The sequence below is a fragment of the Pezoporus wallicus genome, unplaced genomic scaffold (assembly GCF_028554395.1).
Source record: "Pezoporus wallicus isolate ANWC-B61680 ecotype Strahan unplaced genomic scaffold, APGP_CSIRO_Pwel_v1 scaffold_11491, whole genome shotgun sequence".
Classification (NCBI taxonomy): Eukaryota; Metazoa; Chordata; class Aves; order Psittaciformes; family Psittacidae; genus Pezoporus; species Pezoporus wallicus.
In genome coordinates, this window is record NW_026642649.1 from 1964767 (window position 1) to 1991389 (window position 26623).

At 43.0% G+C, this 26623-nt stretch overlaps 1 protein-coding gene across 39 annotated transcripts in view; it reads left to right on the plus strand.

Annotated features, from left to right (window-relative positions):
- CLASP2 (cytoplasmic linker associated protein 2) overlaps positions 1-26623 on the plus strand; it is a 123505-nt gene that overhangs the window by 11660 nt on the left and 85222 nt on the right. For 37 of the 39 annotated variants that reach the window (XM_057431333.1, XM_057431332.1, XM_057431336.1 and 34 more), the window contains exons 3-7: positions 9698-9801; positions 13176-13267; positions 13671-13746; positions 15199-15296; positions 19891-19961. In XM_057431333.1, coding sequence (XP_057287316.1) covers positions 9698-9801; positions 13176-13267; positions 13671-13746; positions 15199-15296; positions 19891-19961 — 441 coding nt within the window. Of the gene's footprint in view, positions 1-9697; positions 9802-12225; positions 12453-13175; positions 13268-13670; positions 13747-15198; positions 15297-19890; positions 19962-24255; positions 24369-26623 lie in introns of those variants that run through there. The other 2 variants (XM_057431370.1, XM_057431368.1) reach the window with 2 other exon arrangements.

A 26623-nucleotide genomic window follows, 5' to 3' on the forward strand; every position in this document is an offset into this window, starting at 1 on the left:
CATTTTGCTAGTGTCCTTGAAAAAGGATGGTGCTACTGGAGCATTGACATTAGTGATGTATCACTGGCTGTTGCTAGCAGAAGTTTCTATCTGCACATCCTTTCCCAAAGTTTGTGTAACTTACATCTTGTTCCCACATCTCCTCTTACCTCAGATTTTCTGCTACAATGTTAAGCTTCCTTTTCTTTATGTGTCTACTTTTGTATTTAAGAGTTAAGAAATCAGCAACATCTGAAAGTTTAGGAACACAAAGTATAGTTTGACAAGTAGCTGACCCCAGTCACTGGAGGCCCCTTTCAGGGTGCTGCAGAGCTACTGCAGTAGTGCTGCAGAACTGGAACCTGCTGTTGCTGAGGGATTTTTCTTTGGCTTGTTCTGTACTGGAGCAGTGTAAGGGCACTGAAGCTGTATTGTGCTGTGCGGGATAGTGATTTCTGAACAGTCTGTTGTTACACACAGTGCTGGGCTGCAGAGTTTTATTCTGTTTTGATTTGTATTTTAGTGGTGTGTGTAACTGAAAATTCCAGCAGCTTTATGAAAGGTTGGAAACCTTTATTCATTTCTCTGGTTTTGTTTTAAGCGTGAACTACTTCAGAAGAGACTAAAACCACTCTTTGGTTTTGTCCCAGTAGTTGAGTAGTTTGAGATTATGACCCTGTAGCATTTATACTGAGAAAACCAAAAGGAGTACTGGCACCGGGTGACCGTGGAACATGTGTAACATCAGTAGGCATCTGAAGGTGTGTACTCCACAAGTACCTTTTAGAAGAGCCCAGTAGTCGTGCCTTCTACTGAAATTGGTCTTCTGAGCATCTTCAGAATTAAGACCTGTGGAGTGCACTGTGCTGAATATGCAAGTCACTGTTGTGCATGGTCAGCCTTTAGGTAAGTTTGACAGACCCCAAAACGTTAGTCTCGGTAAAGGCACAAAACAACCTTTGTTTTAGATGACTTTTACAGGAGAGTGATTTATGGTATGACTTCTCTTCAGTCAGTAGCTGTCTCTCCAAGTCTTATAACATGTCAATTTTTGCCAGTGAAGCAGTCACACAAAAACTTCATTGTAAAAGTCTGGCTGTGAGGATAGTCCAGGGTTTATGAGAGTGAGTAAAAGCGCACTGGTGACAAGAGAACGGCTTTCTTCACCAAAACTTAAAGACCCAGTGGCTTCCCAAAGCATATTCTGTTGACTCTGTAGATTTGGCTTCTAACATAATCTGAGAATGACTCCAGTAGGTCAGACCAAAGCCTCATGTCTGACAGCAATCTGCAGGTGCCTGAAAAGACAGTAAGGCCACGACAGTCATGGAGTGATAACCCCTTCATTATGATCCCCAAGCTGTCAGTGGCTTTGCAGTTTAGAGTAGCTGAGGCCAGTGTCACCCTGTTTTCCTACAGCTGTATCCAGTTGGTTTGGCTTCTACAGTGTTCTGTAATAATGCTTAATTATGGAAAATATTTTGTTTGGGGCTGTCTGATAACCTGATGTTTGCTGGATGTTGTGTTAGAGAGATGAGCTATCACTTCTTATCTTCTTGACCACCATCCTCATTTCACAGATCTCTTCTGTGGCTGTCCTCTGCTGTCCTTCTCCCTGCCCTGGGTACCCGTCCCAGTCTGATTGTTTCTTGTATACACATGGTTCCATAGTTTTTATTGTTTCCCCTTTAATAGCCTTTCTGTTGCAGGACTTTGAGTTGAGGAAGCCATAGCAGCACTGATGCAGTGTATGTTTATAGCAGCATAATTCTGTTTGGGTTTATTATGTGTCTGTTACTGTTGTAATGATTAAGAACCTCTTTTTTTGTTACCTGGCTTCTTCCTGAAAATAGACCTAATACATTCATATATACTGCCTGCTGTAACAACCTGTTTCCTGTGATTCCTAGTAGATTTAGGGTCTGCTGCCCAGAGTGGTGTCTCTTCCTCCATGTGCCTTTATCACTGTGGTATCTTCCTTCCTGTAAGACCCCTTTACTTGAGAACTATGTGAAAATCCAGCTGCACTCTGTCAGCTGAGTTACTTTATGCAAAGAGCTCTTACAAGTTAGTGAGGTACCACTTAGAATCACACAGAGTGATTTGGGTTGGAAAGGACCTTAAGATCATCCAGTTTCAACCCCCTGCCATGGGCAGGGACACCTTCCACTAGACAAAGTTGCTCAAAGCTCCGTCCAACCTAGCCTTGAAGACTGACAGGGATGGAGCATTCACAACATCCTTGGGCAACCTGTTCCAGTGCCTCACCAGTGTCACAATAAAGAACTTCTTCCTTATACCCAACCTAAATCTTCCCTGTTTAAGTTTGAAGCCATTACCCCTTGTCCTTTCCCTGTAGCTCCTGATGAAGAGTCCCTCTCCAGCATTCATTTCTTTTTATAAAATCTATATTGTCTCCTCTATGCTATAGATGACTGTGCATGTACTGACTGTAGTGGGTTCTTAACATATGCCAGAAGAAAGCAGAATCATGGAATCATTGAGGTTGAAAAATACCTTTAAGGTCCTCAAGTGCAACTGTTAGCCAAGCACTGCCAAGTCCACCACTAAACCACGTGCTTATGATTAATGACATTGCATGCTCTCTGCAGCTGGCATCAGTGTTCTGGGGACTTGGACACACGGATCTGGGATCTGTTTTCTAGTACCTGTAATAAAGATGCTTCAAAATACTTTGCAAGCAGTATATTTCAGGGTGTGTGTTAGTCCCTGAGGCTACGTGGCTATCTTCTAGAAGAACTGAAGCAGATTAAGGAGTGTTTAAGTGTTATATCTTTCAGTCTTTAAAGCTACTCCTTATTCTGTTATTAAAAGAGATTACATAAGAGTACATAATTACCCTGTCACAATCTATTTTCCCAGGTGATGGCATTAATTAGTAAAATATTATACATCAGAAATAAAAGAGGATTAGAACTATGGGCAGGTGTAATGGCAATAGAGCTTATGGGACAAGTCTGTACTCATAGTTTCATTTCTAAAAGAAGTGAATGTTCTCTACTTATTGCCCACTCATTTTCAAAGGAATGAGAAAAGAAAAAGTGTAATGAAGGTATATGGACCCTGTGTGACATTTAATGTGGTTTTATATCATGACATTTTCCTGCACATATTGAACTGCCCATTAGTCTATCATATAATTATCTTGTCATTCACTTTCACATACAGCTTTCCAAGATACACTGCAAAATGTATTATAGTTATCTGCAGATTAAAGGAAAGATACTTGACACTTAAGAACAAAACACACGTTATACTTAGGTGCATATGTGTAAGCCTGAATTAGACACATTTTACACACAAAGCCCCCAGTGTAGACCTATATATATGTGTAATAACAGTTTCAAATTCTTACGGGAGTCACTCTTCATTAGGAACTGTAGTGATAGGACAAGGGGTAATGGGTTCAAACTGAAACAGGGGAAGTTCAGGTTACATATATGGAAGAAGTTCTTTAGTGTGAGGGTGTTGAGGCACTGGAATGGATTGCCCAGGGAGGTTGTGAATGCTCCATCCCTGGTGGTGTTCAAGGCCAGGTTGGACAGAGCCTTGGGTGAGATGGTTTAGTGTGAGGTGTCCCTGCCCATGGCAGGGGGGTTGGAAGTGGATGATCTTAAGGTCCTTTGAACCCTAACAATCCTATGATTCTACGTGAAAAGAAACCAGTGGGCAAAAATACTTTTGGGAGGTTGTTGTAGTGCCATACACCAAGATGTGAAACCAATTGCAAGTGTTCAAATTCTTTCCCAGGAGGCTTCTAGAAGTGATAGAACCACCTTTGAATTAGGCTCTTCAGAACAGTTTAAATGTTCTTACAAATTTATTGTTACAATTAAGCATTCAAGTATGTTGCCTGATTTATTTGCACATCCTTACGACCGCTTTAAATGTGCATTAATATTTGGAGGGTACTTGGATTTAAAAGCAGTTGGTACAAGAATTCGGAGGTGTTTGTTTGAGTAAGACTGCATTGAGATAAGTGACACCCAGGTTCTGAATTTTTCTCTCTCCTTCTTCATGATTAGAGTTTTGGGATGGAAAATACCTAAATACACAGTTTAATCAAGATATGACTCTTCAGTTAAGTGGATTTGATGATGTGTGGAGAAGTGCTTTCCTCAACAGTATGAAAACCAAGGAATGTTTTAGCATGAGCTACCATGGGTATATATATATAGATATGTGTGTGTGTGTGTAATAGCAGTTTCAAATTCTTATTGGAGGGACTCTTCATTAGGATATATGGATATATATATTATGAGTATATGGATTTATATATTTATATTTACATATTAATATTCACCTATTTATATATTGATATTTATATATTAATATATATTAATATTTAGTGTATGGATTTTAGATTGGATATAAGGAAGAACTTCTTTCCTGTTAGGGTGGTGAGGCACTGGAATGGGTTGCCCAGGGAGGTTGTGAATGCTCCATCCCTGGCAGCGTTCAAGGCCAGGTTGGGCAGAGCCTTGGGTGAGATGGTTTAGTGTGAGGTGTCCTTGCCCATGGCAGGGGGATTGGAGCTGGATGATCTTAAGGTCCTTTCCAATCCTAAATATTCTGTCATTCTATAACATGTGGAAGAATATGGAATCTTCAGGTTCTAGGAGCTGAGTGAGTTTTATTCTGTTTTCTATGTGTTTTATTATAATTCAAGAAACTGAATTGCTCAGCTAATATAAAGCAAGCTTTTGTACTTATGTGAGAAGAGTCCTGTCTCAAAGGCATCTTCTTGTGCCTAACTGCAGGTCAGGGGTGTCTGATACTGCCTTTTCATTTTATTGCTTATTGAGCTCAGGAAAAGCTGTCTGGATATGAATTGTAGGATTTGCTTAAGCAATAAAATGCTACTGAGGCTTTCAGCAGAGGCTTCATTATTTGGGGTGGGGGTGGTTCTTCTTTTCTTCTTCAGACTAGATGTTTTGAATTGCTTTTATGTTTTCAGATGTAACAAAAAGATGAATTTCCTGCAACATCTCAGAAAAGCCTTATGTTTTCTTTGGTTCCCTCTATAGCGATCCCAGCTGATTGTCGCAGCTGATGTAAGCTGCAACTTTTTTACATCTTGGTGACAGTTTCTCTAAAGTTTTAGTAAAAAAATAAATCTGTGCAGCCTTTGAAAGCTTTTTCTGTCCTGGCTGGCACTGGAATTTAGTAGTAGTAGGAATGAATGTTACCTGAAGTGATCCACGCCTGAAGTGCTAGGCTGTGATTTACAGTACCATCTGCTTGCTGTCTGTGGACTCCTCACTGTGTGACACCTAGAAATGCAGTGCCGTTAAGTAAGAGGAGAGAAATCACAGCCTGCCTTGGTTTCTGTTTGGTTCTAATTAATACTAGTTCTGTAAAGCCAGCCTAGAGCTAAACAGTTTTAAAAGATGGCATGAACATTTGTTCTCTCTACTTTCTAGTTTCCTTGCTGGTCAGGTACAGCTCTTTGGACCTGAAAGCTCTTGTCCTGTGTTCCTGAGACCGAAACCTTGCTAGGTTAATGAATTAATTGTGTTAAACCAAAAAGGTGTGTGTTTTCCTTCCACTGCCTGTAAAGAAGAGTATCTCGTTAATCCTGCTTTTCTTAGATGGCTTCTGAAGAGACCCAGAGAAGCACATTAATGTCTGAGATGGATTTGGATTAGACTTGCTGGGGTCTGGACTTTATCTTGAGGAGGGGAGAGCCTGCTAATGGTTTTTTGCTTACAAGTAGCCCTTGGCCATGTGGGTCTGTTATTGTGGCCCTAGTGCCAGCCCCATAGGAGCCTCTCTGGGGCTCCTTTCTCTCCCGTGCATTGTAGCCAGCAGAACAGACTGCTTTTTCTGTCCTTGTCCTCCTTTCCAATGCAGCTGCTTAATGCTGTGCCTGAGCTGGCAGTTCCTGAGAAGATGAGGCAGATACAGGTTGCTGCCTCGGTGTAATCTGTGTCTGTCCTCAAAGCTTTTTCTTTTTATGTCTAAGAAGTTAGACTTTTTAGTGACAGAATTTCTGCCAGTACTGATGTTGTTTCCCTGGCACAGATTCTTATTAGCTTAATGCTTTCTGTAGGCCTTTGCAGCAAAGCAGACATGGCCTATCAAAATGTGGGCCATTGAAATGGGTAGATGTGAGAGGGTAAGAGGCCATAAAACAGGCACTTACAAAGAGCAGGTGTAATTGGCAGGAGAGCAGGAGCAGAAGGAGCTGTGAGGGATAACACAAACTGAAAAGCCCCATGTTTGTGTCACAACAGAAGGAACTCTTGTTAAAGTTTAACAAAAGGAAATTGTTGTGCTTCCAGTGGCATTCCAGCTGCAGGGGGGTCATGCAGTTAAGCTGCTTGGCATTCTTAAAAACACACTGGGGGCTGTTCTAAGCACTGACTCCTGGGATTTACTTGTTCATCATCTTCATTCCCTGTAAAAGAAATAAATCTGCCATCTCTCAAGGCTGTACCCAGACTCCCCAGGCTGGTTTTGGCCTTAACTCCGTTTCTGCTGTCCAGCTTGTGGTGATGAAGTCATTATGTGAATGTGTAAAAGTGAAAATCTATTTAGGCTTACTGAGCCAAGAGAAGGAAGACAAAGAATGGAAGAGAAACCGATGGGATAATAAGCTCTGTTAGGGATATAGTAGAAAAGAGAAAGGCGTAAAGATGGTAAATAGCAGGGCAGTTTGATGTAGATCTGGTAGAATTATTGTGTGCTATAGATTATTTTTACTGACGCTCCTGAGTTTTCTTCAGTAATAAATCCCTATAAAGTTGTGGTGTAACAGAAGTCTCAACAGGAAAAACTCGGGAGTAGCTGGTAGTGATAGGAAGCTTTGGCAATGTGGTGAAAAGGCAAATTGAATGGGATATAGTGCCGCTTGGCCCTGCAAAAATAACCAGCAACTGCAAAGGGGAATCGGTGTTTCCTGAATTTAGTATAATGTTTCTCTTCATATTAGCAGAAGTAAATGAATAAAAGGAAGAAAGTTGTCATATGTTAGGTTTTCCAGAGTCCCTTTCAAATAGTGAAGTAGTATAGAATAGTAGTGAGTCCATACTGAATACAGCAAGTTATATACTTCACTGGGTAACTTGTTAGGAGACTACGACTTCAAATACCACCTTCATATATGGTCTTGCTCCTCCTTTCTCACCTTCCTTTTAACTCCAATATCTATTTGAGATCGTTTAGTTGCAGAGTGATGCTTAGGAACAACCATATGTGTATATTGTCACTGCAGCATAAAGGATGCTAATTCAATCATGGTAATGAAATGTATAAAACCTAGAGGAAAAGTATCAGCCAAAGTGATTGTTCAGTTGTATTTGGAATGAAGTGAAGGGGAGCATTGTTCTTAGTGATTTATTTTCTGTCATTCATTTTTTGGGATGTAGTAGTGCTCTAATCTCCTAAAGCAGAGGCTTAAGTTATGATAAAGGGTGCCCTTGTATTGCAAGTATGACTTCAGCTGTAGCTGGTAGGGGTAGAAATCTGCCTAAAGCTGCCTAAATCTTTCTGTAGAACCTTAGTGTGTGCACATCCAGTCGATACTTCCTAAGGTGCCAGAACCTCCATAGGCTGTTCCTGTTGGCTCAGTTTCAACATAACTCTTGGCTCGTGCTTTTGATTGACACACGTGTATTACCTGGAATGTCTGAGCATGTCCTCAGTTCACTCTACAAACAGACAAGTGCTGGTATGAGGGATGGTATGAGCTGTGAGGGGCAAACTGGCTGGCACAGTGAGTGGGCAAAGGTGCTGCTTTCTATTGACAGCACCAGCTTATCCTGGTGCAGAACAAAAGCCTGTGTCGGTCTGTCATCTGTAACTGCTGCTGTGGGCTTAGGTGAGGTTTCTTATGAGAACTTAAAGTTTCTTGTGGTTTGGGATTTTGGCTGGGCAGGAGTAGAGAGGAGCAAGGAGAGGCCAGGAGGCTTGGAGTAGGGGGAAGAGAGGGGTGATCAGCAAAACCAGGCTGCTGGGGTAGACCCAAGCGTCTCAAATGGTGTCAGAAATTTTGGGGAAGAAGATGTGTTTCCCACTTATTCCTAGAAAGCACAGCTAACACAAATCAGCTATCTTTCGCTATTGCTCTTTTTAGATGTGTCTGATGCTGGGAGAACAAGCGTTGAAGGCATTAGAAGGTCAAGCTGAAATATGTTTAAGGGAGATTCCCTTCTGGTTGAGTGCTCTGAAACTTCTTCAGTAGGCAACCAGCGATTTCCTGCTGGAGCCTTCTTTGTCAGAGAGGATGAAATACCAAACTGAGTATCAGCATTCGACAGCCTCGTTTCATTTTCCTTATGCAAAAAGAATATATCATGTCTTGCATGGGGTCCTACAGAAACTTGAGATTTGAGGGGGGAGTCAAGCCTGCAGCCATTCGGGTCCCTGAACAGGTCCCATAGCAGCCTGTCCCTCTGTGACAGGGGCTGGCGTGTTCAGCAGCCGTGTGCTCTGAAATGTGTAGGCTGAGGCATGGCTTAGTTCAACGGGGTGAGCTCATCTCTGTTCTGTGGCTCCTAGTAGCTGTTCTCTGTACTTGCCTTGGTGATGTGAGTGGGGCCCTGGTATCTGCAGCTCCATCAACTGACTCAGTGTGCTCATCGGTCACAAAGGAGCCCTGTTCCCACAGGACTGGCACTCCGTGTGTTCCCCTCTGCTTCCCTGGGGCTGGGGCTGTTCCCCTCTCTGTAAACCCGGAGTTGCCTTCAGCTGCACAGCAGTCAGCTCTAGGGTAGCAGACCTCACCCGTAACACGTGCCATGGGTAAAAGGTCCATTTAGAAGTGCTGGAAAGAGTCATGGAAAGCGATGCTGGCAAGAAAGATGCAATCAGTAAGTGTAGGAGTGATGGGCAGTTTATGGCAAGGGGTCAGCTCTGTACTCCCCAGGATCACTTACTGAACTCTGGATGTTTTTTCTGTGCTCACAAACTGGGGACAAAACCCACCCAAGCCACGGAACAAAACCAAACCACCCCTCCAACACCCAAAGCAAACAACCAGCACCCCACCCCAACAAACCAACCCTGAAACCTCAATGTTCCACCCCAACAGGAGCACCAACCCAAACAAAATAACTCCAAACTCCTCAAACTATAAACTGAGAGTAGCTGTTAATTCATTTACAGGAGAACAGGGAGGGAAGATAGATGAGAAACACAAAAACTTTGTAGCTAAAGACGTCAGGGGAATATCCAGAGCCAGGAGAATTCAGTGCTCAGAGGAGGACACTTAGGAAGTGTTCCGATACAGCAGGAGGGGAAATTGCAACTTCAGTACTGTAATACTCATGGCACAGAAAGGGCTGCTGGTTTTAATGTAAGAACAGAGGGGACATCCTGAGTTTCTGATTCTGTCCCCTTTCTCTTGCTGGCAACTCGGTTGTTCAGGTAGTACTATAAAATCGTGAAGTGCTGTTAAAATTCTTTCAGATCTCCCTTTCAAACAATAGAGCAATACTGTTATTTACTGCCTGGGTAGAATAGGACACAATTAATTTGGTAGCAGTCACTGTAAAATACCCTCGAGTGTTCAGACGTGGGACACCAAATGCAGCAAAAGGTGATTTTTAGCTGGACTTTAATATGTTTTGACCAACTTAAAATCAGTTTTGATTTTCGTATGAGATTGTATTTTAAATATGTTTGAGGAAATCTGTGTAAGCATCAGAAAACCTTCACTGGGGGGCTAATCTTTTTCTTCTTCTCTCTTTTGCAGTTCTCCTGCCTTTGATCGATCGTATGGGAGATGCCAAAGACCAAGTTCGGGAGCAAGCACAGAATCTCATACTGAAATTGATGGATGAAGCAGCACCACCCATGGTATGATTACTTAGTGTAGGTTCAGGTGGAGGCCTCCAGCGGGCTTATGGCTTGTGTATGAGCTTACCTTCGAATATGTGACAGTGTTGTGGTGACTGTTAGTAGTGCAAAGGCTGAAGATATCCTTCCTGGGGTAACACCGATGCATTGTTCAGCTGGAGATAAAAATCTGGCAGTGCAGTGCTGCAGTCTTTGCTTATGGGAGCTGAATTCTGAGTAGATGGTTTTGTGTCATGTGGCAGAACTTTGTCAATTAAAGCATGTTTGAAGCATCCTCCTGGCTTTGAGTTTGCATTAATGGGAATAAATAAGTTTGTTTAGCTCTGACTTTAGTTTAAAATTAGCTTTGTACTTGAACATGGAGTAGTCCTGCAGCTGAGGCCATCCATTCCAATGTAGAAAATATGGCTTTCTAAATGTATGGCAGATGCTCTGTGTGAACCGTGGGCAAAGTGAGGGGGGAGATAAGGTGCCCTCTTGATTGTCTGAGGTTGAAGTTTGAGTTAAGCAGATTAACAGCTCTTAGCATTAGGTGGCTTCCATCCTAGGAAGTTAGGTGCTAAATCTTCCAGTTTCTACTCTGAGTCTGAAAAACGTAGGCTTGTTTAACAGGGTTATATTGTTTGAGCAGTGATGTTGTTTGGAACTCTGTGGATCCTGGTTGTCAATAGGGACTTACAATTTGAGGTTTTAGTTTCTGAAGCAAATCTGTCAGAGTTTTAAGTGCAGAACTTTATAGGGAACATCTTGGGTTTTGTGAGCAAAAATAAGGTTTGTTTGTGTGCTAATTCCTGTCTTGTTTTATTCATAGATACAGACTTGAACATTTGTGCGCAGAGAATAAGATTTACTTGATGTGCAGTCAGAAAACTGTTCTTGGTTGCTTTGTTTGCCTGATAGGGAAGACGAGGCATGTCTAGCAAATATAAAAGCATATTTATCTCCCTTCCAATGTGAGGCATTTTCTTGCATGATTTGGTCACAGATCTGACTGGGGTTTAGGCATCAAAGCCTAGTGGTTTCATCCACAGAGACTTGCCTTGACCTTTTCAAGAGATCCCATTTTGATTGTAGTCATTGACAAAGACATTGCAGCATTTTTTTCATGCCCAAGAGCAAGTAGTTCATGAGTGACATGTTCCTATGCCCAACATGCTCCGAAGTACCTGACACTGAGAGCATTTGGATAAACGCAGAGCATCTTGGAGACGGACACCTTCATTTGAACCATTGCTGATAAAAACTGTGGTGATAGTTGCTTCGTGCTAGGCCCTCATCATGGAAGTGCTCTAGATTACTGGTCCATCTTTTGGTCTCTGAAGAGTTGTTAGGCTGAAGGTTGTACACTGAGGTCATGGAAGGAAGCTTCCACTCCCTTGGAAGCTTACTCACAGTGTCAGAAAGAATACTAGGTTTGTGGTGTGGAAGGAACAGTGTGTGTAAGAGAAGGGATGGATCTTGTGGTAACTCCCCTAGGGTGGAAGAAACCCGGCTTCAGTCATTTGCTCTCAGGACAGCCTATGTATCATTAAAAATGTGGATGAAAAGCATTACTCGTCCTCACAGCAGGGACAGCAGCAGAAAAGTCTCTCCTGTGCCTCCAACATTGAAATACAGAGTTTTAGGCTCCCATTGATGCAGAGAAACATCCTTTTGGAAGAACTGGGTGGAATAATCTTTCGGGGATAAGCCTTGTAAGTTTCTTTCCAACCAACTCACCTTGTCTGTTCTAGCGTGTTGTTGAATGATACCGAGTTTGTTCTGTCGCCAGTTCCCTTTTCTTGGTTTAGATGTGTTTGGGTCTTTTTTGTTTGTTTGGGGTTTTTCTATGAGTGAGAACTAGACATAGCTGGTTATGGGCAGGAAAGCATAAAAATAAGAGCATCAGTGGTATAAATGCACACATGGGGCAAAGGAAGGTTGACATCAACTGTTGCTAGTGAGTTGTGAGAGTCGACATTTCTAAGCAGCCGTTTGGATTTCTCTGTTTAGAAGAACTGAGTTATGAAAGTAGGGTAAATTCAGTGAATTTCTCTTAGCCTTTTTTGTTTGTTTCATCACTCTACAGCTCCCTCCCTCCCTGTATGTTTTGCACCCCTAGCATGGAGACTTCCATTTTCCCATGTTTGTCCAGGACAGTGGCTCAGCTGGAAGGGTGTTTTCTCCCATGAAATCCTGTTGTTTGTTGTTAATCTGTGCAGTTTTAACAAGCTGCATCCTGCTTGTTTGAGCAGAATGTAATGAAATACAAAACAAACCAACCAGAAACCACAGATGGGACAAAGCGATCAAGCAAGGCTCTAACTGGAGAGTTTTTACATCTGCTGTGAAGTGTGCTGCCTCCTGAATGGAGAGGCTGCAGTGTTCCCTGCTCTTCGGCTGGCTGTCTTTGATGAGTTGCTGTTTGGGGGGGTTTGGGTTGGTTTTATTCAGGAGGGCGAACAGGGCTGCAGTCATTCACATGCAGCGCACCTCAGCAGCTGTGTGTGGAGGGACTGCACGCTGCAGTGGCCCCGTTCGGAGCAGGAGCGAGGGTGGTGCCTGGGCTGGGCGATGTGCAGCCGTCGCCAGCAGCCTCCCCGCTGCTGGGGCTGTCATGGCAGCGCTGCCGCCGCATCTGCGCCGGAACACCGCCGGGAATCCCCAGCCCCGTAAGCTTCACCTTTGTGCTTCCTGCACGCTAACATACAGCTAGAGAAGGACAAGGAGATGGACAGGTACACAGGCAAACGGAGGAGGGAAGGGCTAAAGGCAGGCAGTGGAAAACTAAGTGCGCAAGAAGGGGAATGAGGGTTCAGAGAGCCGGAGAGACGCAGCACGGGAAGCGGCGCAGCACAAAAGGAGGAACGAAAGCAGAGCAGAAATGGAAGCGAGGGAATTAGCATGAATGGACTGAAAGAAATGACACAGGAAGAAATACATTTAAAGCAGAAGTAGGGGGGAATTGGACAGCAGGGGTGTGGGTAAGGATGAGCTGAGATGAAGGAGAGATTTTGGCAGGGAAACAGAATATGAAGCAAGAAGAATATAGCAACTTCTGCTTGAGTCAGTGGTTTGTGGTGTCAGCGTTTGCTTGGTGTGTGTTAACTGTAACAAATCTGTATGTTTCTAAGAGCTGTTGCTCAAAGAGTACAAATACTCAGCTACGTTTCTGAAGTGTTCTTCCAAATTGTTTTTGGCATAGGAATAATTCGTGTTGTGTTCCATGCTGTGCATTTTGTAACTGCATTTTATCTGAGAAGTGCCTTTACTTCTCTGGTGGACCTGTCTTCTGCTGGTTTCTTGCAACTGTTATGAATGTAGTTATGAAATACGAATAGATTTACATCTTGTTGTGCTCTTGGTAATCAAAGACAACTGTTTCTGTTTTATAGCACATTTGGGAGCGCCTTGCTGTTGGTTTTAAACACAAGAACTACCGATCCCGAGAAGGAGTGTGTTTGTGTCTTGTTGCTACCTTAAACATGTAAGCTTTGTGTTTCTATGGAGATGTAATGGTTCTCCCCTTCTTCTGAATGGCGTTCTTCTCTGAAACCAATACTTGAAGAAGTCTGATTCAATTAAATTGATAAATGGGAAAAAAATCAAACCTTTTCACTTGTGAGCTTTCTGAAAGAAAGACTGAAGCTGTAGTATTTCTGCCTTACTTGACAGTAGACAGAGGACTAGTAAGAGAAAGATGGAGCTTGATTGGTGCAAGTCTGTATTTTATCAGTGCTAAGCTGAAAGTTTACTTCTGCAGGAAGTACTTTGTTTTTCTGTTAAAAAAACAACACAAAAACCCCAACCAGAACCAAACCAACAACAAAAATACCCCAAGCATTTAACTTGTATTTTTAAATGTAACTTCTATTTTTTATTATTTCTAGTTATGGTGCACAATCATTAACTCTCAGCAAGTTGGTACCGCATCTGTGTATAGCGCTTGGTGACTCCAACAGTCAGGTAAGGGTTTCGTTACTTACTGGTGCGTCAACAGCCATACCTTGGCAGAGGAATGAAAGTCACATAAACGTAGATTAAGAGCAGCCAATACGCCTGCTTGTATACAACAGATCATTATTTTCTACCACGAGGAACAATAAACCCATTTTCTTCTGAATCAGTCTATCCATTGGCCCATGAAAGCAGAGCCGCACAGGCAGCAGTGTTGTGATGTACTGGCCCCTTCAGTTTTGTCGTCAGAGGCTGAGATTTGTTATTACAGTTGTTTCTTGTAGAGCATGTTGAAAGAAAAGGGGGAAAAAAATACATTGACAGGAAGAATTGCCTCCAGGAGGAGCCCCTGCATGAGACCTGTAACAGCCGGCCACATTTGCTAACATTATCATGTGTAATGATTTCCTAAATGGGACCCAAATGGCATTTGAGTACATGCAAGGACTGTAGTTAAAACCAGTCCATTAAACAAAAGCATCTTGCAGTAAAAATGAAGATGCAGTTTATAATGGTGATAGCTGCACTTCAGAAAACCTTCAAATGGAAATTAATAACATCTCAGTTTATCTGAAGCTGTAGCTGAGAGAAAAGGCCAAGAATACAGTAAGGAAGAAGGTAGCATTAGTAGGAGATGGACAAATAAACAGGATATGCTTTATGCTTAATTTCTGGATGCAGCAAAGTCCTTGTCTCCTGCATAGTGTAGCATTGTTCTAGAGTAGAGAAAATCTGTTAGGAAATTGTTCTGTTTGTTGATCACTAGAATAGATGCAGTTCATATCTTGATATAACAATTGTGGGTTTAGTTCAAACTGTTGCAAAGAACAATACTGAAGTAATTCCAGGAATTCTTTATAGAGAATAATGGCATTTACTAACATGCATTTTTGGCAGTTGTTGTTACAAGGACTATGGTTTAAGATTCTTAAAGAGGCACTGCCTCCTTGCTGTAGCTGCTCTTCCTGTCTTGTCTTACTCCCTTCCTTGTGCCAATATGATGGTAATGCCTGTTGAAGGAAGTAAAGGAAACACTGGTCAATTTGACTGATTCTTGTGAGCAGTCAGGTCCTTGGTTTTCCAGAAGGGCCTCACTGTGTGTAGAAATAGATAAAGACAAGGTGGAGTGTCAGGACTGAATGCAGGGACTAACTTTTGGCAGCACTGCCCGTTGTCAGAGTGCTAAATAAAGCACTGGGGTTGTTCTTCTTATGTCAATCCCAGAAATTCCCTCTAGAGCTGTTTTTTCTAGGATTTTTCATCTACCATCTGGAGATGCTCTAACTTGGAACAAATACCCTCTTGAAATAACAGTTGTATTTCCTTTCACTTCCATCCTTACTGTTGCAAGTGGTTTGTGAAATGAGTTGGCACGCAGGTCGATGGAAGCTGGAAGATTGTCAGCAAATGTTGTTTTGGTTTCTGTAACCCTGAAGTGAACAATTTAATCTGCATCCACAGGTGAGAGATGCTGCCATTCTAGCCATTGTAGAGGTTTATCGGCATGTGGGAGAGAAAGTCCGACTAGATCTTACGAAGAGAGGAATTCCTCCTGGGAGGTGAGTTAGCTGTTGTGAATTGGTACTCCTGAGCTGCTCTGTGTTACTATTCTTTGCCACAGCTCTAAATTCACTAAAAACTTTGGTTTAAAATGATTACAATTTGCATTTTATCTTCTGGTTAGTTTTGCATCCATCATGATGCTCCTAGTGTTCCTGACTTTGTTTGGCTGGGTTCTTTTCTGCTTAGAAAAGGCCTACAAGTGTACGATGGAAAGCAGTCAGCAGTTAAAATCCCCTGACTTGAAGAGAGGCTGAGAGCTTGACAGAACTAGAGAAATTCTTCACAGTTAAGCAAATATATACTGAGCATAGTGGGGAAATAGAAAATACTTGGATATATATATCTTGTTCCTTCTTCTAGAGCTGCTGTTTAGCCTCAGTGTAGAAGACTCTCAAGCACTTAAATCAACACTTAACATATATTGTGCATGTGGGAGAGAGAACAAGCATGCGTGTGCAGTGAGCGTGGCAAACCAACAAGCTCCTGCTTTCTTGAAGATATTTATAATGGAAGAATTTTACCTCCCTTGCTTCTTACTAAATACATCAGACCAATCCTTTCCAGCCTAGATGCTTGCTTATGGGGTACACTTAGATGGTAGAGCTGCTTCACAAAGTAACTGCTTCCCAGTTCTGAAGTTGCAGTTCTGGGGTTCAGTGAGAAAGCAGCATTCAGGAGGAGTGTTCACTGCTTTAACTGCTACACGTGCTATCCCAGGACATGGGATGTGACTTGCAAAGGATGCAAGGAACTTTTGGGAATGCATATTTCATTGGCCCTTTCTCTTTCTGAAAAGCAGGCCTGTGTTGTGCGTAGACTAGTTCATCTGCAATAAAAGTAGCTGTTGTTTTGTTGCCACCTTGGTAAGGATTTGTTTAATTAAGAAAGGTAGACAGAGCTTGAAATTGCCCTGAATGGACATTTCTGTTTAGGCAATAAAATCTCTCAAATTCCATGTTAAAACAATTTATACGTTTTAAGATGTATTAACCCCTTAACAATTAATGTACCCCTTCGCTTGTGAGTCTTCATCTCGCTTCTTGATTTTGATAAAGCTGAATATATCTACTACATGGTATCAGAGAGCATGTCGGGATGGATACTGTGCCTCATCACAGACCCTTCTAAAAAACTGTTAGCCCTAGTTTTTAATGATGATTTGTATGGTGTCAAAATATCACAGGAGACTGGTGTTGAATTTATTGTTTCACATTCCAAGGGGGAGTTCAGCCTGTTTGGGTAAAAGCTTACCCTGCTATGGGAATGTGTACACATTCTTTTCTATTTAATGGCTGTCACAACTTTAGACTATTAAGAGATTTTATGGTTTAAGCTGCATTGTTACTACAATTTCAACAATTGAGTTCCATGGCAGGTAACTGGAACATACACGAGAGCAGATCCTTCTTGCCCTAAGATAGGGTCTTGGACATCTTTTGAAGCAGGGAATAAGAGCAAAAGAGTACAGTTAAAAGCCTTTGTTTGTGTTGTGTCTTTTGGGTCTGACCATAAGTTTAGGTTCAGCACTCATGTTCACACCTCCATGAGGTACAAACTGAGTAAATCTTGGGGTCCAAATGGGATTAAACGCCATAGGAGCTTTTTATCCGCAGGGCAATCAACAGCTTCTAATTTAGTTGCAGTAGGTACGAAGTTGTTATTTCCACCGTCTGAATCAGCTGAGTACAAAATTCCCCCATCTGAAAGCAAGCACAGTTGCACTACTTGCATTTGCATAAGGAAGCAAGGCTCTACTTGGGGAATCTTAAATGGGTTGTTGCCACTCAATCCCAGCTGTCTTGTACCTGACAGTCAAGGCTACTGTCAAATAATACATGGGCTGAGTCTGTGCTGTGTCCTCTGCAGCAGTTTTTAGGCTGGGATGAAAGGGAAAGTTATGATGTACTTGAGTTACACATAAGGCTCCTCATGTCCGTCCCAGCCATCGGTGACAGGAGGCAGAGTCCCTGTAGTCTATTCTGCCTCCTTCACAGAAGTAACAAGGCGGTTGACAAAGCTCAGGGCAGACAGATTAGCTCTATGATAACTCAGGCCTCTACAGTAAGATTATTTCTTCCCCAGTGCCTGTCAGAAGTTTTCTATGCCCTTAGATGCATTCAAATGTTCATGTGGTTATGCAGGAGCTACAGTCTATGGAATAAACCCCTTTGATGCGTTATATCATCTTCTTGTTTTGAGGCGAATCTGTGTTCACGTTTGTGTGTCTGGGTGGGTTTTAAGGGGGTTAAGTACCACGGATAATCTGTAGTTCTGACATGGCTGCTTTCAGTTGTCAAGTTCAGCCTCAAAGAGCTGCACTGCAGCTCCTTCACTGTACGGCAGTGCATTACAAACTGTGTGTAAACATGACTGTTAAGAGAAAACCCTATCAGTGCAGAATTTGCTGCACACGTGATTGAGGAGAATGGAGGCTTGTTTAGTTTCCATAACAAATTACACATTTGAGATCTGTATGCTGCTGCTTGAATGCACTCTGCCCAAAAGCACGGAGAATAAGAGCTCATGTCTGCTGGAAGGAAGGCAGGAAAGTCAATCAGGCATTGTTTAGAGAAATTGTTCAACTTCCTTAAATATGCAAATGGCACATGCATGTTGTGTCTATATAAGGCCAAATGTAGTTAGTCATTTAATAATAGTAGGCTTACCAGGTTTTGTAATCTGCACCTGGTAGGTTTGCCTTGGTGGAAAACACTGGATTTTCTGGAGAGGGTTATTGGACCTGTTGGAGTCCAGGTAGGCAATGAAAGATGATTGGATCTTACTTTGCTATTGGAGCTTTCTTTGCTGTTACTGTAGCCTTCTTCAGTGCATCTTCATATTTTACAAAGATAAATTTGTGAATTTATTTATTAAAACAGTGAGTTCCTTTTTCTATTATTTTTTCAACTTAAAAATCTGAGAATAATACTGTGCTTTCTGCCTGAAACAGTCCTGTCTCAGAAAAAGCAGTATCAAGTCAGTGGCTGGAAATTTGCATGTGTTTTTCCCTTTGGTTAAAGCTGCTGCCAAAGAGGTTTGATGGTCTTTTATCAGGCCTGGAAGCATTAGTGCTAATAAATTTGTGAATACTGAAAGTGGATGTTGTGTTCCTTGTTCTTGCCAAGAATAGTGAATGGGTTTTGTTCTATATGGGTCAAACTGAATTTGTTACAGTGTGGAATCCGTGTGGCTGATCATCCCTGAATGGCAATGGTGTATGTGGTTCTGGACAACAAGTGCTTGATGTGAGCGCTAAAAGCTCTTAAAGGCTTTTCAGGCAGCCATCTGACAGCTTTTCTCACTGTATAAACCCAAATATTTGTTTAGTTCTTATGTCTAAGGCCACAACTTTATATCCTGAAAAGTTAAAGCATTTTGCAGTACGCGTTTCTGTATACCACATTTCATGCGCTATGCACATCCTACTTATCTGTCTAGTTCATGCTGTAGATGAGGTCCATCTGTGTGTCCAGATGTGGCCACATGTTTGTGCAAGATCATTTTTTGGGAGGGTTTCTTTTCTTTCCTTTTTTTGGAAGGGGGAAGTAAGGAGAACTGAGTGCAGGGTTTCATATGGGCCATTTCCTGCTTTGGACTCACTCTGGATATGAAGAACAGACTAGCCAGCACCCTTTCTTCTTTAACTTCCTGCTGTTGTCAGGGGAGTGGTGCTCTTTTGCCTCTGCATCACAAGGTCCGGACTTTCAGGTATCCCTCTGTGCAGCTGAACAGTGAATTATGTCAGGACAAACCTGTTGCTGATGTGGGGGTTATGTCTGTTCCGGGAGGTACTTCCACTGCTTTTACTGAGTTTTCTACAGGACTGATCAGACATGGCTCTTTAAGGCAGCTTTTTTGCTTGAATAGTGTTTCCTGCCCTGTGGGACTGATTGGCCGCTGTGGAGTGTTTGGGATCTTTCATTTGGTTTTAGTGGGGGTTGGTTTGGTTTTGCTTAGGTTTTATTCTGTTTGTTTGTTTGGTTTTTTTCTTGCTGTTTTCCTATTTATACATCGCTCAGCACCTGCACAGTGGTTTCAGTTGTGAGTTCAAAACTGTGCTGTGCTTGTCAGACATAACTGAGGTGTTCAGTGTACCTTAAGCTTAGGAAAAAGTCTTGCCTTTGTTCTTGCTGTGGAAGTGCTGACTCCTGCAGGAGTTCCTTCATAGCAAAGCTGTGGAAATTCTGAGGAGCAGCAATTCCAAATAAAACCAGCAATTGTTGCACTTAAATCCCCATTTTTGCCTCCCCCGTGAACACTCCATAGCTCAAATGGTTGCCTTTTGGTATTGTGTATTAATAGTGACATCACAGTCGTTTGAACCCAGTATATACGATTCCTGAACCTGAATTTAGCCTTGTAGTCATTTTTAATCATGCTAATGACAATGCTCAGTTTTGTTCTTTGCTAAATTGACTTTGTTTTCTATGCAGTTGTGCAAAGAGGCTCAGCTAAAGAGGAGTCCTTTAGGAATTGCTTCCTGATGCTCTTAATCCCTTGTTTATTCTGTATGACAGCTCTATAGATTATAATGAGTAACCTGGGGGATTTCAGAGATGTGATCTGTTTTGTTGTCGTTGTTGTTCACAGGTTGCAAACAATCTTTGCAAAATTTGATGAAGTAAGAAACTCTGGAAATATGAGTATAAATAGCATCAGTGGTGAGTATGAAATATATATTTACAATCAGCTTTAGATTAATACAGTATTTAAATATTAACATTTTCAATGTGAGGTGAATGATTAGAAATATGTAAATACTAAGAAAATGAGACAGTGCAATAAGCTTATAGTGTATTAGTGAAAGTATTTGCTGGACTGCAGACAGAATACAGCTGGAAAAGGTGTTGAAACTGCATGGAAAGGAGCAGTCAATCTTTAACAAGTTACACATGTGCTCAGGAGAGAATACAAGAATGGTGCAGAGTGTTCATGCACAGGGGAAACAGATCAGATGAACTGTTATCCTTTTTCAAAGGATGTTTCTAAAAGAAAATGGTAATTTATTAAGGGATGTGTTGTATTTCTTCTCAGTTAAAATGATGAATAATGACTATAATAGAGGGAGTTTTAAGTTATAAAAATAGGTGAGTGCAGCATTCAAAGATGAAAGTTGAAGTTAAGACCTGAGTTTGAGCTTTTTATTTTTGGAGTCTTTCATAAAAAGAAATCCTGTTGTGCAGAGAACACTTGTTGCTTTCTACTGTTTTCTTGATATAGTATTTTATAGTATTAAAGAGCAAGACCATCATTCTTATTTAAAACAACTATAAGAATTAAAAAGCTACATAACAGCACAACAATAGAGTGATGGTGGAAGTGGCTTTAATGGGCTTGGTTTTGAAAGCTTTGTTGACTTATGCAAGGAATGAGGAGACCTTGTTTGATAAGGGAGTGTTTTCCATCTCCCTTTCAAAGCAACTATGTTGACTGAAAAGGCTTTGCTAGATCTAAAAGGTGTAACTGTGCAAGAGAAGTATTCTGAGGAAAGCGTATGATTTGTTAAAATCCTCAAATACACCTTTTAGTTATAAGCATTCACACCCTTTTCTTGTTAGTGAGAAAACAGCAAAGACTGTAGATTCAAAGGAATGTGTTTTTACAGCCTTTGAGGCAGTTTCTATGCTGCGTTCTGCTTTGAAATACAACATTGCTGTTCTTGAACACGGTGAGATTGCAAAGATAGCTTTGTAAGGATTAATATTAAAACCCAAAGGAAACATGCTGATTTTGGTCTTTTGCATTCCAAGTTGAAACTGCTGCATAGCTTTGAGATGTTCAAAGATACGTGTGTTTTTCTGTTGGTAGTTCTCAGGAGAATGGAGAAAGTTACATGAGGGAATGTAAATGCATTGAAGTAATTTGAAATGTATATGAAAATATCAATACAACATTGCTGGACCAGTTTACACAGCACTTCAAAGCTTTTTGTCTTTGGTTTAAGAGAGCTGATTAAGTTTTGGGAGTTTTTAAAGCCATTTCTATCCCATCTTTACCATGCAGATGTTAATGCACTGTATGTGCATACTGATCTGCAGCAGTACATGCCATTTATTTAGTCTCATAAGTTACAACTTCTATGCAGAAGTTCCTCTTACTCTGTTTTGATTTGGCAGGATCCCTCTTTCAGTGTTTTTCCTTGAACCTACTTTATCTGTTGCATCCATCTAGAGAATGTTTTAGTGTTATTGAAAAGCTTCTCTTCCATTGTTAGTGCTTTCTCTTGGCTTTGTCCTTCATTATTCTCTGAAAGACGGTTTGTGTTTACTGCTTGCACATGTACATTGAAAGTTACTGTTGAATTCCTGTAGCCTTGTTACCAACTTTTCTTTCAGGAGCTTTATCAAACATCTCTGGGTAAAGGCCAAGGTTTAATGTCTAAACACATCTGTTACAGTGCTGAGGACTGTTTTAGTGCTTTTGATATTCTGGAGCAGGGTTTGGGATGGCAGGAGGGGAATAGGGTTGTTTCCATAGAAGGGGGGGGGGGGGGGGAACACACCTTTTAAACAGGCTTTACTTTAATGAGACTGGTGCAGCTCTATTGGGCCTTTTTACCAGCAAAAGCACTGTGGTTTTGCCAGGTGGAGTTACTTCCCAAGTAAGTTAACGGGACTGATGAGGGTTCTCTTCAGTGTGCGATAGCTAGGGAAGGGCTCGCTGACACAACATGGAAGCTGTCAGCTTCTTCAGCCCTGGCTGGCGCTTTCTTGTGTTGACCTAGTTTCTGAGAACCCAGAGATGTGACTGAGGATTCCTGTATTGAAGAATGCTAATGTCAGTTGTTCAGTCTCATTATTCAGCGTGTACTGAGGAGGGGAAAGCAAAAAAGAATAGAAACCTCAAAACTTGCAGCTTTTAACAGTCTGAATACAAAAATGTTTTCCAGAGTATTTTAATAATCAAAACACATATAGAAAAACCAAATGCTTCTACTAATGTGATTAAACACATGGCTGGTATTTAAAGCATTGTGCTGGTATGCTTGGGTATGTGGGAGAGAAACACAGGGAGGAGAGGAGCCTGCAGCCTGTCATAGCTGCAGTCTTAATGCATGCTGGTAGATTTAATACCTTGCTATCCCTGTGATTGTGTTGGGGTGGACCTGGCCTGAACAAGCCCTTCAGTCTTGTGTTACCATCTTCCTTTATTGACTCTGATCCCTGATGGAGCTATAAAGAGCAGGAGGCCAAGGAGTTACCATTAGAGACTGACAGATCCCCTTGGAGGGCAGACAAGGTGAAACTACATTGAAAGGAGTGTGGATGGAGTAATAGGGGCAGGATGCAGTGAGGAGTTTCAAAAGCCAGCAGATGAGGAGGCACCGTGTATAACAAGGAGACTGGGAAGGAGTCTTAGTGCTCTTGCTTGGTGAGGATGACTTAAATAACACCGCACTGCTAACTTGCCTTTCATTTCCTTTGTTTTTTTTTCCTTCACATTTTACTCTTTCCTCATCTTCCCTTGCCCTCGGGTGTGGATAGGAAAAGCAGAGATCATTTCAGCAGTGTGAATTATGTGAATGAGTTACCTGCTATGAAAACCTTGCTCATGTAGCGCGTTAGGAGAACCCCATCAGGATGTTTGCCTGGTGAGCAGAATCTTCTGCATGCTGCTAGTTCTGCCTTTCCACTCCACCAGGAATACACATATCCCTGTGAACCGGAGAAGGTTCTTCAAAGCACTTCCCCATTTCCCAGCAAATGAATGTCCATTTCTATGGAAACAGGCCTGGCAGCCAATCCCAAAGCTGTGAGAGTACTTGTTTCTGCTGTGTGAGGTTTGTAAATACTGTTTTCACTAAGAGAATTTCAACAGACTCCTGTAGCAGTGTAAATTTTGAGACAGGGAATTAAAAGAGAAGCAGGGGAAATGTTAATATTGAGCTCTCCTCCTCATTCAGCAGACAGGATGATTTGAGCTGGATATAAATTGGTACATCTCTATTCCACCCAGGCAATTTTCCCTGTTTAATGCTATGCCTCACGGTGTCAGCTTTGCACACCTGAAGTGTGAGAGGCAGGATGCAGGGCTGTTGGTTATTAGGGTTGGAGGGGAGCTGTGTCACGGGTGAGAAAGATGCAGTCAGGGTGCATGTTCCGCTGAAAACCCCCAAAACAACCTAAAAAGGCAATTAAAATCTATAGCACAAGTGTGTGCTTTTCCACATTACGCTCTTATTTCCCTTTGCTGTTTTCCTGTTGGAAATAGAGTTACTATGGAGACACTGACGACACACCCCGGCAGATACAGTGTGGCCCTGCATGCACCTCCATAGTGTGGGGCACTGGTGATCACTGGTGGGCTTTGGGTTGTTTCTTCAAGGCATGTAGCCGCGTTATTTGAAACTCCGGTTGCTGGATTGTAACTGTACATAGGCAAATGGAGCGACCAGTGAAGCACAAGGCTCAGTTCAAAGCCCGTTTTGGAAGCGAAGGCTGCTGCTTCCATTGCTTTGTAAGGAACTTGTGTGAGGTTTTGAGTTATTACTGCAGGGACTGTGCTCCTGCTGATGCGTGATCTGCGAGCGCCGGGCTCGCAGCTGTGTCCATCTGCACTTAAACTGCTCCTTAGGCAAGACACAGTAAATTGGAACGACTTTTAATCCCATTATGGGATCGCGCTCTTTCCACCCTCAGTGTGTCACCCGAAGCAGTGATGTGGGGCCAAACCACCAGCAGCAGTGCAGGGTTTGGGTACGTTTGCACTGCAATTCCCACCGCACTGCAGCGTGCTCCCCTGCATCCATTGCATACGTGCTGCTTAATGTGCTGTGAGGGCATTTCCCTCGCCTTCCTTCAAGGAGCCATCTTCTGCTTCCCTCTGCTCTGCTCTGCTCTAACCTCTGTTCTCTCCTGCTGTACTGCTCTATCCTGTGCTGTACAGAGCCTGGACCCTGTTCCGCTCTATCCCATTCCCGTTCCCATTCCTCCTCCCTCCTCTTCCCACTGACCGGCGCGGCGCGCAGTAAAAGCACCCTGTGGGCGGGGCCGGAGCGGGCTCCGCGCGAGGCGGGACTGCTATTTTGAAGCGGGGCGGCTGTTGCGGCAGGATGGCGGTGGGGGACGGTGAGTGCGGGCGCTGCGGGCTCCGTGTGCGCGGCCCCGAGGGGCCGTGGTAGCCCCGAGAGATGCGGGGCCGGGGCTGCTCGGGGTCTGGAGCGGCCCTGCCTGCCCGGCCGTGAAGCGGGGAAGGCGGGGGCCGGGCTCCGCTCCGCGCTTTCCGCCTCGCACAGGAGGGTTTGGGTGCCTCAGCGCCTCAGGTCTCCCGCGTGGCGGGCTGACATCTTACCGCCGCGGCGCGCTGGGCCCCTCTGTGAGGTGTCGGCCGTGAGGGGGCTTCTGGGGTGCTCCGGGACCATCCGCACCCGTGTCCCCGGGTTACCGTGTCCGTTCTGCTCACCCCTGTCCCGGTGTCACCGCGTCCGCTCTGGTGTGTTCTCCTGTCCCGGTGCGGCGCGCACCAGTTCTGTGAGGCAAGGCAGAATTCATTACACCGCGTTGTAAGCGATCGTGTTTTCATCTGCGCTGTTCTGTGGAGAGGTGTGTAGTAACTGAGTGTAGCTGTAGAGGAAATGCCTTGCTCCTAGGGCTAGGAGTATCTGTTTGGTTACAGCACCGGGTGTTACTACTTTTCCTTTGCTGCACGGTGTATTTTACACAAACCAGTGGAAAGTAGGTCAGAAAAGAGAGCCGGGTTTTGTCCTTGTGTTGCAGAACTGGACACGGGGTTTGCCTCCCTCACAGCTCCTGGTTTGTGTGACAGCCGTGTGTCTGGGCTCAGTACCTTGATGACTTTCAGTGTGTGCACGATGATTTCTGGATAAACTTGGGAAGCGCTGGTGTGACTTGCAGCAAGTCAGGGAACACGGTGGGAGGGCTGTGCTTTCACAGGTGGTTATAGTGGTGTAGTTTCAAGTAACACTAAGGAAGATGGTCTCATAAGGATCATGTTCTTGTTTATCACCTGTAAGGTGCTAGGATGTCCTGAACATGTACTGTCATGGTGAGGGGTTTTTCCCAGGAATGTTGTAGTTCATCTCTTTCCTTCCTGTGAAGCAATACAGTTCTCCACAGGGTGTAAACATTGGTGATCTGCAGATTGAAGAGCGAGTTGTAGCATGTGGAGAAATAACTGTGTTCCCTGCGCAAAGCCATGGGATTTCTGATGCTCTGGGTTTATAACGTGAGGGCGGTTGTGGAGCTCTCTGCTGTATAATTGAATTCGTCATTAACAAAGGCACTAAGAACCAAGTGCTGTGCAGGCAGTCAGCTGACGCTCTGTGTAGGAGCTTTGAGCAGTAATGCCAGATACAATTAACAGTGTGTAGGATGATTATGTAGCTGTTGGTCTCTCTTTAAACTGCTGCTTACTGCATTTAGAAGGAATTCAGTCTTCTGACGTTGTGTTATGAAACTGCTAGGGAAAACAAAACCCTAGTTACTGCTGAGAAAACTTTGCTATCTTTTTTTTCCCCCTGAATTTAACGTAGGGTTTGCCATGGTCTTTTGTTTTGCAAATGTCCTGCACATCCTCCTAATTAATATATGCAACACAGAAGAAACAATCTTAAGGTTAGTGATTCTGTAGCCTATGAGAGATGTCTTTTCTTGATAGAATGTCACTTCGTTGCAGCCAGTGTGAATACTCAACTTGCTATTTGCGAGACTATGCTGATTTTCTGGAAGGTGTTGATACTTGAAGAGAACAGATATTCAGTAATCTATTTATTCATTTTGATTTAATCAATCAGCCTAAATATGTTACGGAATTGTACAGAGTGTGCTTGGAAATGCTACATGGAGGTGGTGATTTCAGCCTCTCCTCTTTAGTGCAATACACTGGCTTATTGTCACCCTTTAGGATTTTTGTCAGTGCTCTTGAGCACAAGCACAAATGTAAGTAAAACACCTTGCTTAACAGCTGAAACTTAATCTGATTTCTCACGTGAAGATTAAAGGGAAGAGCCAGATTTTCTGTTTGCCCCCATGTTAACTGTCTCAAGCTCTCCAATCTTTTCTTGGAAGAATGTAAAGGAAGATAAGCAGTACTGTGTTTGTGGCCCAGCAAACAGTTGGACCATTCCTTCCACTGTACAGAGTGTGTGCCAGTGGGAAAGGATGCACTACCTCAGTCACAAAGGCAGTGTGTGTACTTGTGTGGATGTAGGTGTATGTTGGACCTGCAGGTTGTGTTCTGAGGCTGCTGAGAAAAAACAGTCAGGAGCCGTTCCTCGCTCTGGATTTCTTGTTCCTGGGAGTGGATAATGCATTTGTGTCCTTATCCATGAATACCCAGATCAGGATGTTCCGGGGGTCGCTTG